The 18,147-nt window shown below is 34.0% G+C and overlaps 2 protein-coding genes across 10 annotated transcripts in view; one reads left to right on the forward strand and one right to left on the reverse strand.

Moving 5' to 3' along the window:
• The window catches only part of CPAP (centrosome assembly and centriole elongation protein), a 38,730-nt gene extending 36,742 nt beyond the window's left edge, over positions 1-1,988 (forward strand). For all 4 annotated transcript variants that reach the window (XM_074303734.1, XM_074303735.1, XM_074303736.1 and 1 more), the window contains 4 exons: positions 22-162; positions 307-391; positions 503-623; positions 1,612-1,988. In XM_074303734.1, the coding sequence (XP_074159835.1) occupies positions 22-162; positions 307-391; positions 503-623; positions 1,612-1,804 (540 nt within the window). In that variant the 3' untranslated portion in view covers positions 1,805-1,988. The remainder of the gene's footprint in view (positions 1-21; positions 163-306; positions 392-502; positions 624-1,611) is intronic.
• Positions 1,989-2,155: 167 nt separating this feature from the next.
• Positions 2,156-18,147, reverse strand: part of RNF17 (ring finger protein 17) — a 115,282-nt gene continuing 99,290 nt past the window's right edge. For 5 of the 6 annotated variants that reach the window (XM_074303732.1, XM_074303733.1, XM_074303731.1 and 2 more), the window contains 8 exons: positions 16,850-16,975; positions 12,172-12,228; positions 11,146-11,262; positions 7,709-7,868; positions 5,931-6,066; positions 5,582-5,771; positions 4,596-4,695; positions 3,424-3,632 (listed from right to left, as the gene is read on the reverse strand). In XM_074303732.1, the coding sequence (XP_074159833.1) occupies positions 4,597-4,695; positions 5,582-5,771; positions 5,931-6,066; positions 7,709-7,868; positions 11,146-11,262; positions 12,172-12,228; positions 16,850-16,975 (885 nt within the window). In that variant the 3' untranslated portion in view covers positions 3,424-3,632; position 4,596. Of the gene's footprint in view, positions 2,290-3,423; positions 3,633-4,595; positions 4,696-5,581; positions 5,772-5,930; positions 6,067-7,708; positions 7,869-11,145; positions 11,263-12,171; positions 12,229-16,849; positions 16,976-18,147 lie in introns of those variants that run through there. The other variant, XM_074303729.1, reaches the window with a different exon arrangement.

The raw sequence follows: 18,147 nt of genomic DNA on the forward strand, positions 1-18,147 counted from the left end.
GATTTTTTTTTTTTTTTTTAGGTTGAAAAGGTTTTAAAAAGTGGGTGCCATGTTATCTTGTTTCCAAATGGAACGCGGAAAGAAGTGAGTTCAGATGGAAAAACTACCACTATTACTTTTTTCAATGGTGATGTGAAAAAAGTCATGCCAGATGGAAGAGTGGTATGTTTCCATATATATTTTCTACCCCTTTATGCCACACACACACATTCTCTATCTTTGTATAGATCTGTATATGTGTATATGTTTTATACATACACCTCCCATACACAATGAGCAAATCATAGTGGTTTTTCTCCTTTACAGATTTACTACTATGCAGCTACTCAGACCACTCATACCACTTATCCAGAGGGACTGGAAGTTTTACATTTCTCAAGTGGACAAATAGGTAAAAACGGATTTTTCTTGCAATTCCTTCTCTGCTCCTATATACTCCCCAAAGCAATTCAAAATGAGAATTCAGGTTCATGTCATACAATATACTATATTTTTAAACCAGAAAAGCATTTTCCAGATGGAAGAAAAGAAATTACATTTCCTGACCAGTCTATTAAAAATTTATTTGAAGATGGGAGAGAAGAGAGCATTTTCCCAGATGGTACCATTGTTCGAGTACAACAGTAAGGCTTGCTTAAATCTAATAGTATTTTAAAAATTATATTCTGCATTTTCTTATGTCATTTCACTCTCATTAAAACAAACTTGCAGATCTGTATTCTAAATGTCAGATATTGATTAGGTCATTAGTTAAGACATACTGCAAATAGATAGCATCTTTACACTAATAAGTTTAGCACTGGTTAACCTACATATTTATCAAACTCTAGCATTCAAATATTCTATATAAATAATGCATGAACAAATGATAAAGTCAGTGAATGTTTTCTGAAATTATTATTTTAGTTGGATCTTAGGTAGGAATGTATGTGAGAAGGCTTAGAGCTGAGTACTAATAATTAACTTAGGCTACCCTATCAGTATACACACAAATCTTTCCTAAAAACTAGCATCATTAGTGTTAATGAGATAAAAGAAAGGAACTATTAAAAAGTTTTGTAGTAGCTATGGACTAGATAGTTGCAGAGATGTCATGAAGACCATGTGCTTATGGTAATCAAAGCATAAGATTAGAAGGTCTAGACCAAGATAATCAAAACAAGGAAGGGTCATATTTTTCCTCCAGTTTTAAAAAAAAAAAAAAAAAATAGATTTATTAAGTAGGTACAGAAGATAAAGGGCACACAGCAGTTTTAAGGCTGTAAAAACATTTAGTTTTTACTATAACATGCCTGGATTTCAGCGGGGCATCAAGCACAGAGGCAAAAGTTGCTATATAACATTAGCTTAGAACCCTGAAACATGAGGAAATTCATTGCATGCAACATCTGTAGAGGGAAGGGAGAACTGAATTTTGACTGCATATGAGGAACAGGGATGGAGGGAGTTGGGAGTGAGGAGGGACTGTATGAGGAACAATCTACTGAAGACAAAGATGGAGAAAAAATTGGGAGCTAATACTCATTTGAGGTAGTGGCACCTTTATATAATGGGAAGAGAAATGTTAACTAAATTCATGATTTTTTTTTTTTTTTTTTTTTTTTTAAACAGAGATGGCAACAAAATAATAGAATTTAACAATGGCCAAAGAGAACTTCACACTCCTCAGTTCAAGAGACGAGAATATCCAGATGGGACCATTAAGACTGTATACTCTAATGGCCACCAAGAAACAAAGTTTATATCTGGTCGAGTAAGAATTAAAGATAAAGATGGAAATGTTCTGATGGACACCAAGTTGTAGCAAACTGTTTCTTAATCATGAAGTGATATGTGGTGCTTTGACAACAAATTTCTTTTAAAAGATGTATATTTCTGTAAATTCCATAGCAATGTTAATCTGTACATAGTATATAAAATGAAAAGTTTTGATGTTTTCAGATATCTAAAATAAAGTTTAAATTTGATAGCTTTTGCAAAGGATAAAATTGACCTTTTTTTCCCTAAATGAAAACTGTAGAGTTAGTATATTGCCAATACTCATTTCAATTTAAAATCTAACTTTTAAAATACAATGGTAACAGTACATATGATGAAGTAATTATGTGGAAGTCAAATCTCTGGGTAATTAAGCATGGGGAATAGGACTGATGCCAGCAAGTTTTTAAAATCACAGAAGCAAGTCTAAGAGGTTTGCTTGATTAGGTACATGTTCTCATAGTCTGAAGATTATGCGGCCAGGTAAATGGAAGGAAAGCAGAGTCCCAGGCTGCCTTGTATCTTAAAAGTCTGTAATAAGGAGTCAAACGTGGTAATTAATAATCTCATGCATATGTGCCAAGGTAACTTCTTTTTACATTGCTTCAAACTTTTACAAAATCACTTTTCTCATAACAGTACAGTTCTCATCACAATGATTTTACAGTTAATCCAGGGCTGAAAGTTTGTGATTTGCAACTGATATCTGAACTCAGGTCTCTTGGCAATCTTCATTTATTTCCTCCAAAGCTCCTTGTAACTGGGGCTCTTTGATTTTTTGTCTTTGGACTGCTACTTCAGCCTTCTACATAGAACAGGCACTCAAATGCATGCTAGATTTCTACCTTGCCCCCACACTTTGGGGAAACCACTTTAAAAGAAAGAGAAAGGATAAGTCAGGCCCAAGAAACTAAATGGCCAGCCCAAGAAGAGCTGCCCAAGAACAAGATGCCGAGGGGTTAGAGGACAGGCTCGCTTCTAGCTTGCAGGCTGGCCCTTTGACAACCTTCAGGAAAGAGTGTTTATATGACCTATATATAACTTACACCTGTGTGTGAGAGGAATTCTAACTTGGCTCTAGCAGAATATCTCAGGGTCTTGGTCTTTGTCCTGTTTATTTAATTAACTGCATGGCAACACAGGTAGCCATTTTAGAAGAGGGAATGACACACAGAGGACAATCTGATGATGAGGGGAGCCCAAACTATGTCATAGTAGCATTAAAGTAATTAAAGAGTTTGAAAACCTTTTTAAAGAGCAGGAATGATCATTTAGCTATTGGGGGAGGAGGTGGAGAGAGAAGAAGAGCCAGGAAGAATAGAAACAGAACCAATAGACTGACTTCAGTTCGAAATGGGGGAAAAACATTACAGTAGCGATTGCAGTCCTAAAATAGATTAATCTGCCCCAGGAGGTAATAGTTGTATCTTTTTTATGAAACATCCATGTCATTTTTAATTTTTCTGATTCAGTATGTGTAACATCTTACAGACAAAATATTATGTATGACTTAACTTACATAAACTAAGATTATGTCAAACAGCTTCTATAAAGTTGTTGACCATTACATTTATTTATACAATAACATATTACAAGATAAGAAATTTTTCCAACTAGATTTTATGTCAATGTACATGGCAAAATAAGAGAATGAATCAGGAAAAGTTTATAAACAAAGACTCAAAACAAACATTTATTAAGTATATTCTTTGGTAATTTTTAAAAGAATTCCTAACAATCCAACACAGAGGTTGGTATATGAAAATAATCATGTTGAAAAACTAAACAAAAATAAGCCTAAACTACTCTATAAACATAGAACTGAAATCTTTCTTCTGGGCTGCCACATGTGTTCAGCATGACACAGAATATACCTGAAAGACAAAAGTTCTGGTATAATTGTACATCTACATTTTAAAGTCTAGATTTCTGGATGTTTCTTGATCTACATTTTTTTAATACAACTAATTGCAAAAAAACCCCATAAGATTCTTTTTAAGTACTTTAATAAAACTCTGTGGATTAGCCTGATTGAAATTAGCTTTTACTTTCAATGGCTGAACATTATTCATGTTAACTTCCAAAGGAAAGATGGTACAAAATGATTCAGCCCAACATTTCTGAATTACAAACATCCAAAAATTTACCTCTCCCAATAAGCTTTATTTTGTTTATATACCAAACTGATTTCTCAGGTGCTTAGACTTGCCCAATTTGTTTGCAACATATTTGCAAAACAATCTAGATGAAAATGAAACCCTAGCTTCAAATTTGAAACTAATGTGACCACAGTTAAGTCTTTTAATCTTTGTACCTATTTCCCACTTGATGACTGCTAATATTCATTCCTGTTCTAATGTTCAATTCACACACAAAAAGATGGAACTGGACAAGTCAATTACTTACATGTACATATATTTTCACATGTACATACATATACACACATATATAATCTAGTCCAATCAATAAAAATTTCTCCAACATGATTATCAGAAAGGTTCTAGTACATTCTCACAGAGGTACAGAAACTACCCTAAATAGCTGCTGAACACTACTGGCACATGCTTCTGGTTGTCTAATGGCTATTAATATTAATTTAGAATGGTATCTAGCGATATGGGCACTTTGGTACTGGTGCTGCTCCATTTCAAAAGGTAAAGAGAAAATAAGAAAGGTATTCAAGAGAAGATGGGACCATGCTTTCTTTAGGGGAATTTCACACTAAGTTTATTTGCCATTTCTGAGGCAACAAGGGAAAATTATGACATATGACATTGATATCTATAATTAATCATAAGTTGTGCCTAGTTAGGTCAGAAAGCATTATATACACTTACATCATTCATCCAAATCCGCAAGTCCCATTTCTATCAATGACATATGAACTGGATATTGTTCATCTTCATATAAAGTCACTATATATTCTGGTGATTGGGTCTAAAACAAAAGTAGAGTTTGTCAAACAAGTACATCCAATTCATCCCTTCCTCTTTATTCTATCCTAAGCTGTTTGCTAAGTATACAACAGCCCTATTAACCCATTCAACCAATTTCCACGATTTAAATGCTAAAATTAATTCTTATATCTCTCACAAAGCCTTTTAGGACAGAATCAATTCTGATGCCAGCATTCTTGTGAGATAATTTCTTGTGTGCATGTGTGTGTAAATACATATAGATGAACACTACATACATACATTTATAACTGAATTCAGATACATTTATATCCAGTTATTTGATATAAATTATCTTTGAGAAGCTCTGTTCTTAACAGGACTATTCCATACTCCAAAGAATGTCATATACATAGTGGCAACACATAACTTACTCTGAATATAAAAATAATAGATTTAAAATAAACTCATCTCTCCCTTTCATGGGTTCTAGGCTTCAAGGAAACTATTTTACTTTACTTTAACAAAAACAATCAAAGAGATTATTCTTATTTGTAATTTCTGATATTGAAATCTTAAGATTTCACAATTAATGCAAATAATAATACTTAAATATTAATTCCAAATTTGGATAATTAGAACAAGACTGTCACTTGATCTCTAATAAACCTTAAAATCAGTCTTTAGATCAATATACTTTTTCAAATGGTAAGGGATCCAGTGACCTATGTTGTATTTTTATTTATTTTATTAAACATTTCCCAGTTACATTTAAATATAGTTCTAGTCATAGAACCCATATTTTGACACCTGTGTCAAAGCCTAATCTAATATTTTCACATATAGCACCTCTGTAATTCAGTGATACCAAATAACCTTGGAAAATTCTGAAGTCTTAATTATTTTGGCTAATTAGAATAAAAGTTTACCAGTGAGGAAGCATAAAGTTGTTTTCCTTGAAGACAATCTATCATAGCCCACATGGCTTCCATGCTCCACTTAGGGCAATATGGAATTCTTGTCTTTTCTGAATCTTTTAATGGAGGTTTAAATCCAGCCAAAAGAACTTTTACAGCCCGGGCAGGATATTTCATAAGATGGAGAGGAATTTGTCGCAGTCTAAAATAGAAAAATCATTAAAACCTATAGCATGTAATGATTTAATGCTTTTTTAAAAATTAGAAAGAATCATGAACAACTCAGATACTCTTAGAGAAAGCAAAAAGCAAAAAGAGAATGCCCTTAAAACACTGCTAAATGTAATTATGTTGAATTCACCTGCTTGTTGGCAATTTTTCAGTTGATCCATAGTCAACAAATTGTACTAAGATAGCAAGGGGATCAAATTCTTTGATGGAAAGAATCTTTGCTCGGTACCATAAACCATCATTATATTCTGCAAGACAAGGCATTTCTGGAGAGAGAATAAAAAGGGAAATTATAATATAAACCTAACATTTTCACTACCTAACAAATATGAAGGACCCTTATATTTCTTTATATTGTTATTGACTTCTGTCATTTTCAGAAATAAACTGTCCTTTTCCCAAGGTCTCTTTAAAGTTTGAACAGTGAATATTTAGGCTCAGAAAACAAAACAAAACAAAAAACCCCAAAAAAACAAAAAACTTACAGAAATGATAATGATGACAGCAGGTAACATACAACATTCATTTTAAGGGAGGCAGGTGAGCACTATGTGAGTGCAGCTTTCCTATTCCCATGCATCCTACACTTTTCTGTTTCTCTAATATCACAGAAAGCAGCAGTTCCTTGCCTTCCCTACCTGGAAGATACACATCTATTTCCACTAGTTCCATCCTCTGGGCAGTTTCTCTGGAGGAGAATGGAGTTCTAAGGGCTGGCTGTTTTAAGTTTCATCCTCCTGATAAGTTTTACAAACCAAAATTTATGTTATACTTTCTGTTCCATCAAAAAACATGATTGTGATACCTTAGTGTGACACTGTTCTTAAAGCAGAACATAAACTCAATGGGTCCTACCAAAATGGAAAAATTCTGAGAACAGGACAAAACTACATGTCACTTTAAAAGGACCAATCTTAACTATACTCAGAAATAGTAACTTTCAGGATACCTGCAAGCTGATTAATTTTGGGGCAGCTTCTCAAAAGATTGATCTGCACCAGGGAAAAGAGTATCCATACAGATTACATCACATATCCTTGAAATATTGAAATTCAATGGGTTTCCAAGAGATGCTTTCATTACATTATTGTAAAATTTAATTTTAATAGTATCTTTCAAAGATTTTCCCAATGTCACAAATTTAATAGCAAAATAAATATTTCATGTAATTCACTGAATAGTGATTGTTTGGGGGGGGGGGAAATCACATGCCAAATCTTACACTAACCCATTTCTGAGCAAATTTTGTTTCCTCAGGATATTTAACTGAATAGAATAACTCCACCTAATCTCAAACTAAACAGATTTTTTACATATTACCTCTTTATTAATATGCTACTGTGGCTAGAGTACTAGACTCAAGGACAAAGATTTGGCTTCCAATCCCACTGACTATGTTTTACAATCATAGAGGTCCTTTCTCCTCTTTGAATCCCATTTATATTCTTCCCTAGATGAAGATGAGAGGATCAGCAGCACCTCTTCAATAATCAAAAATCAGTAGCTGGAAGGCTGTAATACCTGGCTGGATTCTCTGTGAGGAATTTAGGAGATAAGGACAAAAAGCAAACAAGCCTAGTGGGTAGGACTTAGATCTCTAGCACTGGAGGGAACTTAAATAAAATTAAATTTAAAAAAAATCAATAAAGTCACATCTACTAGAGTAATCACTTCACAATACTGTTTTAAGGTTAAAATAAGATGACTATTATAAGACTTTGTATTAAGGAAAATAATGTTCAAAAAAAGTAAAAATTCCTGATTTAATGAAATTATTTTTATATTTTTCTCCCACTTTCTCAAAACATTAAACCAAAGTCCCTCCCCAACATCTTAAAAAAAAAAAGTCAAAGTTTCATTAAGAATAAAAATGTGACTCTGTAGTTGAAGGAATCCCAAAAATAATACCTGATCTAAAATCTGTCAGGGAAGGAAGAGAATCAACATTCTGATTACAACTCTGTAGTACTTCATCTAGGCTCTTTGGTTCAGACTCCCAGCTGACTCCAGTGTCAGTTGTGTCATTCTGATGATTGAAATTTTCTATCAGATCAAGGCAGATATATACCTAGGCCAAAAAACGTTAATCAGACATATTTCTGAAGCAGTTCACTAGAATTTTCTTCCCAAGTTGAAACTGACAATAACGACTCTTTGGACAGTCAATTTAATCAGTTTTGAATCTAAATAAGTTATTTTCTGGCTCACTTTCCCCTAAGAATAGCAGAGAGATAATTATGGAGACTCTGTCAAATACTTTGTAAAAATAACCTATGTTTATAGGACTCCTTTGAATTAATCATTGAGCATCCATCTATAAAGAAAAAAATAAAGTGAGAGAAGGAATACATTTAGAGGTAGCTTTAAGGACAGGGAGTTGAGTTCTAAAGACTACAAAATCTAAACTTTCTCCTCCAATTCAGGTCCAAATTCATTGTTTATGGTGCCTGGCCAAGATCTATATATGGTTGACAAGTTCCTTCAACCAAATCAGTACTGTAATTAGGATAACAAGTGTTCTTCAACCATTAGGTTTTCTCTGAGAAGACCATTTGACTTTTTCTAGTCTGTGTAAATGTTCCAGGGCTTGATGCAATCAGTATGTCATCTATAAAAAGGACAGTTGGAAGCTTCATCATCCAGCAGGAACTGCTATTGGGACTGTGCTGGGATCTGTTCCACAACAGCAGAGACCACCTTGGACAAGATTACCCTAGTTTTAGACTTTGATGTTAATCAAAGTATTATCCACTTCAGAGCCTGATGGGACCTTGGGGATCATCACATCCTAACCCCTCATTTCCTAGGTATGGAAGCTGAAGTCTAAAGAGGTTATATGACTTGTCCAGGAGGCACAAAGTACGTAAGAAAAAAATTCACTGCATTGTTTTTTTTTTTCTTTTTTTTTGGTTTTGTTTCTCTTCCCAGATTATTTTTACCTTCCGAATACAATCCTTCCTTTGCAACAACAACAAAATTCGGTTCTGCACATATATATTGTACCTAGGATATACTATAAAATATTTAATATGTATGGGAATGCCTGCCATCTAGGGGAGGGGATGGAGGGAAGGAGGGGAAAAACTCGGAACAGAAGGGAGTACAAGGGATAATGTTGTAAAAAAAAATTTACCTATGCATATGTACTGTTGTAGAAAATGTTATAATTATAAAAAATTAAAAAAAAAATTCACTGATGGAACCTCTCCCCCCTCCCCCAGGGCCAGCCCCCGTGCTCAATACTGCCTTTAACAAAAAGGAGGGCTCTGCTCTCATGGGAGGCAGCCAGAGTGGAGGGGGATCCAGGCCTTCTCAGAACAGGTGGCTTTGGTTCAGAGGCAGGATTTGAATTCAAATCCTTGTATGAGTCCAGTGCTTTATTAACTCTCATCCTAACTAGAGTTGTGCAGCAAGTTTTTTTTCCCTCTTTTTACATTGTTCAGAGAATTTTAACATATGTGTAAGAAGTTAAGACATCTCTGAGGTACCACTACACAGCCCTCAGATTGGCTAAGATGATAGAAAAAGAAAATGACAAATGTTGGAGGGAACATGGGAAAACTGGGACACTGCTACATTGTTGATGAAGTTGTTAATTGATCCAAACATTCTGGAGAGCAATTTGGAACTTATGCCCAAAGGACCTCAAACTGTGTGTAATCTTTAACCTAGTAATATTTTGATTAGGTCTGTATCCCAAAAAGATTAAATGAAAAAAAAAGACTTGTATGCACAAAAATATTTACGACAGCTCTTTTTGTGGTGGCAAAAATGGAAATTGAGGGGATGCCCATCAATTAGGGAATGATCAAACAAACTGTAATGGAACACTATGCTACAACAAATGGCCAGTAGATTCATTCAGAAAAATCTGGAAAGACTTCTGTGAACTCAAGTTTAATGAGCAGAACCAGAAAAACTACACAATACAGTACGCAATACTGTATGATGAATGATTTACCTATTCTCAGTATGATGATCAGCTATTCTCAGAATATAATGATGTCAAATAATTCCAAAGGACTCGGGGTAAAAATGCTCTCCATCTTCAGACAAAGAACTAATGGGAATCTGAATGCATATTTTAAAACTTTTTATTGGCTTATTTGGGGGGTGGAGTGAGAGTTCAACCTGATTTCTTTCACATGACCAAAATGGAAATAGGTTTTGCATGACTACATATATATAACATATATCAAATCTTTTGCCTTCTTAATAAGAGGTGAGGGAAAGGAAGGAGAGAATTTGAAACCAAAAAGTTAAGAAAACTAATATTAAAAATTGATTATATATGTAATTGGAAAAAATTATCTGAAATGAAAAAAACAAACATTCTTGAGAGATGCCTTGTTGGAAGAGAGCTTTTAAAGACATGTTCTAATCTATTTAAATGTATTTTTTAGCAAAAAAAATTTCTTCATTTTTCAAAAATATGCTAAAATAAAGATTCAATGTACTATGGAATAATATTTATGAAAGCTTGAATGTTTCTTTTTAATAACTTCATCAAGGATGACCTTAAAGTATGTACAGTTCAGTTAGGTCTGACCATCAGGGTTTTCTTGGTGAAGAGAAGAATGGATTGCCATGTCCTCCCCCAGCCTGTTTCACATATGATGAAAGTGAGACAAACATGACAAGATGATGGGTCTGTATTTACACAGTGAACTTAATGTCTGAGGCTAGACTTTGCCTCAGAAAGATGAACGTGTCTTTCCAGCTTCAGGTTTTGCACTCTATTTAACAGACTATGGGTGCTGGTTACTTTTGAAAAATTTTTCTTCAGGTAAAAATTCAATCATTTATAGGTCAGTTATTATTGATACTTTAGCAATTTTTTTTTGATAACTTCTGTGAGCTGTTTGTTTCCTCCTCTCCCCATCATGACTTTGGTGTTTCCTTCAAGTAACACAAAAATTACTCAAAATCTTGACAGAAGACATACATTTAGTCTAGTTTACCTACTTTTTGATCTTTATTCTTTTTAGTGTCAGCATAAGAGGGACTATGACAGAGAGCCAGAAAACATGACAGATATACTCACTGGCCTTAATGGTGAAAGAGTATATTATAAAATATTCAAAGATCTTTTTTTCATCTAACTTTGTTTTTCCTTTAATACCTTGGGGATTGTTTGCTAAACTGGGGACCTTCAGCCCCCAAAATTGTTTTTTCCTTTCATGGCTTCTTATTAGCTCATGAGGTGACAATGCTTACAATCTTTCATTATCCTCCATAAAAACTATACAAATAAATTTATATTCTATACTGGTGATGCTCTTGGTTATCATATTACTATACTGATTAAAATTCTCACTTGCCCATTCTACATTTAAATTGTATACCTCATTAGGTGAAACAACATGCTTCACTTGGACAGGATAAAGTTCTCCTGGAGGAGGGAGAGATGGTGATAAATATGGTGGCAAAACAGGAGTCTCTGTATCAGACCGAAGCAATTCCTAAAACACAAGATAAATTCAAGTTTCATTATAATCATTATTCCAAAATTCAAGGGGAAATTATTCATTATGACAATTCCAAATGAGCAAAACTCTTTCTAGAATTTAGTAATGGTCATATAGCTATATTTCTGATTATTTTCTAAATATGGGATTCCACCCATTTATTTTCATTCAGACTACAAATCAGGGCACAATGGAAGACTCAGCTTCCTGAATTCAAATATGACCTTAGACACTTACTAGGTATGTGACCCTGGGCAAGTTACTTAGCCCTGTTTGCCTCAATTTCCTCATCTGTAAAATAAGATGGAAAAGGAAACGGCAAACCCCTCCAGTATCTTTGCCAAGAAAATGCCATAGAGGGGCACAAATAGTCATTCACAACTGAAAAACAGCTGAACAAGAAGATTAGAGTACAATTTCAGCCAGGCAGAGTAAATCTGACTTTTTTGTGTTTGAATGAAAATATTAAGTGAAATAATGCGTAGAATAAGAGAGAATATAAGGAAATAAGATACCTGTAAAGCCATTTTGAAGTGCTGTATAAATGATAGTTGCTAATACTTATTATTGTGATTTTTTTTCCTTTCTTCTCTTTTCTATGTTTATAATTAACGTCTCACACAGTACATCAGCAAGGCTAACAAAACTATCTAGAATAGGGATATTTTTCCAGTGTTGATACTCTGACTATTTTTTTCCTATCATAGTAGGTTTTAATAGTGGAGAAGTTTTTCCCAGGATTGATATCCTGAGTCCCAAAACAATCTACCAAAATGACTATAACTTCCTACCACAGAGTGTCCTGATAGTGAAGTTACCAATTCTAGAAGGTTATATAATATCAAACATTTAGTAAGAAATGGAAAGAATTTAACTATAAAAGTGATCTGGGTTGAAATTTACCTTAAAATTTATTTCCCAATTTTCTTCTTCATATTTTTCACTGTGATCCTTTGGCTTCTGAAATCAAAATACAGTTAATGACATCTTTTTATTTAACTTTTCTTTTGCCTTAAAATTACACATAATTTAGTTAGCTTCCATTTAATTATTTTAGAGCACAGAGCAAAGCCATAAATTTCCAGAGAGATCCTAAATAATGCTCTTTTATTCGTAAGAAATCTTTAATGTTTTAATGTTAAATTCACTTTAGAAGTGACCCCAAATTTTTATAAGATAGTGAGCCTTATATCATCTGGAAAAAGTAACTTGGCAATCTGGCATTTTCATTCCCATTTGTAATATTTAGTATAGAAAAAATACAGAGCAAGTAATATAACACTATAGAGAAGATACAAATCTGCATTGCTAAAAATTTTATCTTTTGGAATCCAAATTGCCAATATTTTAAAATGTTCAACATGAAAACAAAGGACAAGGATCTGAAGAGGCAGAAGGGAAATATGTCCTATGATAATACATTAGAGAGTGGAAGAATGTTATAGAAGGAAAAAGAGCAGAACAAACCACTGAGCACTGGGCATGAAATAAAAATATGAAAAACTTCCTTCTTAGTAATAGCTGCTGGTTTTCTATGGCACAATAACTCAGAGGTAAAGTCAGGTGGGAAAACACAAGAGTCAGAGAAAGATGATAAAGGGAGCAGATAAATTCCTGCTGAGAAAAGAGGCCCATATTTTTTTGACTTGCTAACAACTAAGAATTGTACTAACTTCTTAAGGCATGATATATCTGAAATGCGAGAGATGCTTTCAAAATCTATAAGACTTATTAATTTCTTGTGATGCACTTGGGCACAAATAATACTGACAAAGAATATAGAAAGCATTTACAAAGATTATAAAGTCTTCAAGGAGAAACTAAAGATCTCAAAGGTAAAAGTGGTACCTTCACACTGCTGCTTCAAAGTCAAGGATTTCTGAAGAGGGAAAAACACAAAACAACATTCTGGGTCTAAGAACAGTTCATTAAGATGATGGAACTTCACAATAGGATTTGGGCAATGCCTTAAAATATAGGAATGATGGACTCCTGGCCATAGCAGGGATGCACCTAATTATGCTCATATTTATCCAAGATCTTACAAACCTAATAAAAGAGAGTAACATAATGCTAAGAAGAAACATATGTGAAGAAATCATAAGGGAGAATAGGGAAGGTTAGACAGCATTTGGATCAAGACTGATGGATCCCTGCCTTGCTGTGGGGTGCAGAGGCTAGCATAGCTGAATGAAACCTCTTTGGGAGGATGAAAGAAGAGAGAAGAGTGTAAAAGCTGGATTGAAGCTTAAAAAATTAAGATTTTGGCAACTGTTCCCACCACTTCTTGGCAAATAGAGAAGAAATGGAGGCAGTGTTAGATTCCATATATTCTTGGACTCAAAAATCACTGCAGACAGCAATCACAGACACAAAATTTAAAAATGCTGGCTCTTTGGAAGGAAAAGCTATTGCAAATCTGTAAACCATACTAAAAAGGAGAGATATCACATTGCTGACAAAAGTCTGTATACTCAAATCTATGTTTTTTCCAGTAGCAAGATATGGTGATTTAGATTATAAAGAAAGCTGTGTGCTGCAGAATCAATGTTTTTTATTTGTGGTGCTAGAGAACATTTGAGAGTCTTTTAGACAGCAAGGAGATCAAAGCATTCAATATTTAAAGGAATTAATTCAGGCTATTCACTAGAAAGCCAAATTCTGAAGCTGAAGCTTAAATACTTTGGCCACATAATAAAAAGACCGTGATGTTAGAAAAAACAAACGAAAATTATGAACATGAACTTTAACAGTTACAGAGAGAGAAGGATAGAGGGGGCCTGTCCATGGAGTCACAAAGAGTTGGAAACAACTGAATGGCTGAACAATAACAAAAAGACTGATGGAGGCAGACATGTAGGTGATATTGTCATTAGACTATACCATAAACCAACTGATCAGAAAGAGAGGAAAGATTAATTTAGGAAATAGGTCACATAGTCTGGTTTAGAGGCCAGATATCAGTGACATTGGGATTCACTAGACTCGTCCATTACCACCAATGCAGCCTCTTCTATCCCCTATGGCCAGCAAACTCTTCACTCCCCTATTCCAGCTTCATATTACTTCATATTACAGCCTTAATCTTGCCTTTACAACCCACAAACATTTGATGTTCGTGATCAAGAACTCTGAAACTCTTTGTTTAATATCTTTTCCTATGGCTGTCTCTAGCCCCAACATATTTTTGTTCTTTTCACGGCTTTGAATTCCTCTAACTCTCGTTACTTTGTCATAGCTCTGAGGTACCCCTACCTCCTTCGCAAATTTTAACTACTTGAAAGTGGTTCACTCCAGTTCACCTCTACAATTTTGCTCCTTTATACAAAGGCCACACATCGCTTGCTGAACCCTAAATCTGGATTTTCTCATCACCTTCTTTCTTGGGTCCTTTTCAAATGTTGCTGAAGGAAGTCAGGCAATTTTGCTGCCCGAGTCTGCTGTAAATCATAGTTATCTAATTCTGGAGTAAAGAAGTCTTCCCCTAACTGATTCTCTTTCCCACTCTCCAGAGAGGCTGCCCAAACCTCTTTTCAAGCCTCTCAAAGTAACTCTTCCCCATTTGATCTAGGTCCTTGACTCCTATTTTATTTTAAAAAAGTAAAGGCCATTTACTATGACCTTTTATAGAGCAGAAATTCCATTAACTCAAAATCCTTTGACATTCTTTTTTGCTCTACCCTTTACTCAAGTGGAAAGGCAGCCTCTTCCCCCCCAAATCAAATCTTTACAAGTACCCCAAATTCTGTCTATTCTTTTTATCTCTATCGGACTGTCCCTACAATAAAACCTATAATCTATATAATCTTCAATCTCTATTGTTTCTCTCTGACCTACAAACATTGTGAAGTTTCTCCATCTTTAAAAAAAATGCCCATGAAATCCTACCCTCTCAAACTACTGTTCTAAATCTGTCCTTCCTTTCATAGCTAAATACCTGAAAAAGCTGCTGTTATTCCTTGTTTATATTTCTCCCTTCTCAACCCTTTGCAATATGGTATCTGACCTTATTATATGACTGAAATAGTTTTCTATAAAATTACTAGTGATTTCTTAATTACCAAATATAATGATAGTCTTCTCAATCATCATCATCTTTTTACAAAAATAATAAAGCTTTTTACTTTCAAAACATATGCATGGATAATTTGACAATATCACATAGTCTTCTGTTTCAGATTTTCCTCCTCTTTCCCCTTACCCCCTCCCTCAGATGGCAAGCAATTCAATATATGTTAAACAAATCATCATCTTCTTAACTTCTCTATAAACTTGACTCTGCTGATTATTTTTCTATGGATATTCTCTCCTGTCTTGGTTTCTATATCATAGCAGTTTTTAAATTAATCTCCTTTTCTGGATCATCATCCATATTCTGCCTTCTAAATGGACATAATGCAACACTTTGCTTCTAGATCTGTTTTCATTTCCCTATATAATCACTTGATTTCATCTGCCCCTATGGGGTTAATGATAATATTTCTGCAAATTATTTTCAGGTCTACATATTTATCCCAGTCTCTATCCTAACATTCAGTGCCCTGTCACCAACTGACTGTTGAATATTATGAACTTGCTGTTCCATATGAAATTCAAGTCAGACCCAGAGCACAATTCGGCATCCTCTCTAAAACTACTATTTCTGAACTATCTCATTTATGTCTATGGTATCACTTTTTTTTTTTTTGAGGCAATTGAGGTTAAATGACTTGCCCAGGGTCACACAGCTAGGAAATGTTAAGTGAATGAGACCGGATTTGAACTCAGGTTCAGGGCTGGTGTTCTAACCACTGCATCACCTAGCTGCCCCACCACTATTCTTTTTATCATTCAGGTTTGCAAGTTTGGGAAGAAAAGCACTATAAACTGATAGAACAAGTTGGGAAGGCTTTTGAAGGGGAGTCACTGAAATTTTCTGGGTAGAGAAATCATTTGATCAAACATGGGTTTATTACCTTGACAACATTGTGAAGAACCAATGGGAACAGAAAGAAACTAGTGGCAGAGAAAGGCAATCAGAAGATTGCTGCAATAGTCAAATGTCAAAATAATAAGGACCAGAACTAGGGAGGCTGCTGCATGAGTAAAAAGAGGAGAAGAAATAAAATTTCAAACAAGGAGAAATGGCAAATATGATGAATGACTAACTACATTAAGTAGGAAATGTTGGATATTTGAAGACTCAAGAACAGCAAAAGGCTATCTTGTGGAAAGTATAAATTAAATATGTTCAGATTGTCCCTAGAAGAAACTAGGAACAATGGTGGAAGTTGCCAAGAGGGAAATTTAGGTTTGAGATTAAAATATTTCAATTATTAGTAAAAAAAATTTTTTTAAGTGGAATGAATTATCACAGAAGAAAGTAGGTTACTGGAAGTATTTAAGCAAAGGCTTGTCAGATCTATATTACAGAGGGATTTTTTTTCCCCAAGTATAAGTTTCATTTGAGAATCATCACCTGAGATACCCTTCCAACTATGAAATTTTGCAAAACATAGTCCACTTATTTTAGTTGATATTTATAAATTTGATTAATTTTGAGATTTCTTAACTCTATCTAAAAGAAAAGTAGCTTGCTTACCTCTTTCAGTATTTCCTCAGAACCTTCAAATGTACAATGTTTATGGTGTGCCATAAAGTAAGAAAGTGACATTCCATCAAAATAAAGATGAACAGACAATTTCCCCCATGGATTTTTAGGTAATTCCTATTAAGTACAATTAAGGAGTAGTTAAATTTCAAAATAGTATTGATTTAACTTGAAAACTGAGTGTCTATGTTCATTGCACAAAATTACAATTATGCTCCCTACAAAACAATATAGTTTTGTAAGTCAGAGCACTAAATCACATGTTTTTCCAGTGTTTTTCTTTACTTAAAAAGAGCTATAATGTGTTGGGTCCATGTGATACTGGTAGCTATCATTCATCTAAAAATTAAAAGTAAATAAAATGCTTTCTTCACAATAATTCCATGAAACATGTGGTGAGGAAGTTTTATCCTCTGTCAAAGATGAAAATAAAGTATACAGAAATGACTTGCTCAGAATCACGCCACTATTAAATGACAGAGTGAAATTTTCTTATCCTAGTTCCAGAACTGTTTTAATCACACAACAATGTCTAAAAATGGCATATTTGAATCTGGAACTCAAAATTCAATTAAGAAAAGAATACTAAAAATAAATAAGTTAAGGAGAAAAAAACTATTTGCACACACCTTTGTTAGTAGCCATCTAAAACAACTACGATGTACTAGATCTCATTTAGGTTGCAGCTGTCCATTCTGCTAAACACTTCAAGTCTAGGGCACCACTCCTTTCTCTTCCCCCACAAGATGTTCCTAGAGAACTGCTAAGTTGATTTTCCAAAGCACTGTTCTGAATATAATTTCCCTATTGAAAAACGGTGCAATAGTTCCCTAAAATCCTTATTCTGAAAAATTTCCAGTTCTACTGTATCTGACTGTCAAGAGTTTCCAATCTAATTGGGATAAAAATGTTATCTTCCATGAACAAAAAAGAAAACAGAACAAGAAACTGTCCGAAACACAAAAGCCAGAGAATCATTATTTTGAATATAATTTCATTAAGTTCCAAAAACCTCACACAAATGTAGATATTATTGTATTTTGGTTTACACCTATGATTCCACTGTTGTAATGAATCTACAGCTTACCATTTACATGTTACCATGTTATTATTCCCTTAAAATCCAATTCTTGCTCCCACTAAATTCCTTTCATTATTTCTCTACAGAAACATTCCATTTTGCCTAATTATATACTGTTTTCAAAACAAGGTATAATGAAAATCATATTCTTGTTTCAAGGCAAATAAACTTTTCTACTTTTTCCTTGACATTTTCTTGTGATGTCCAG

This window comes from Sminthopsis crassicaudata, chromosome 3, assembly GCF_048593235.1.
Source record: "Sminthopsis crassicaudata isolate SCR6 chromosome 3, ASM4859323v1, whole genome shotgun sequence".
NCBI classification, from domain to species: Eukaryota; Metazoa; Chordata; class Mammalia; order Dasyuromorphia; family Dasyuridae; genus Sminthopsis; species Sminthopsis crassicaudata.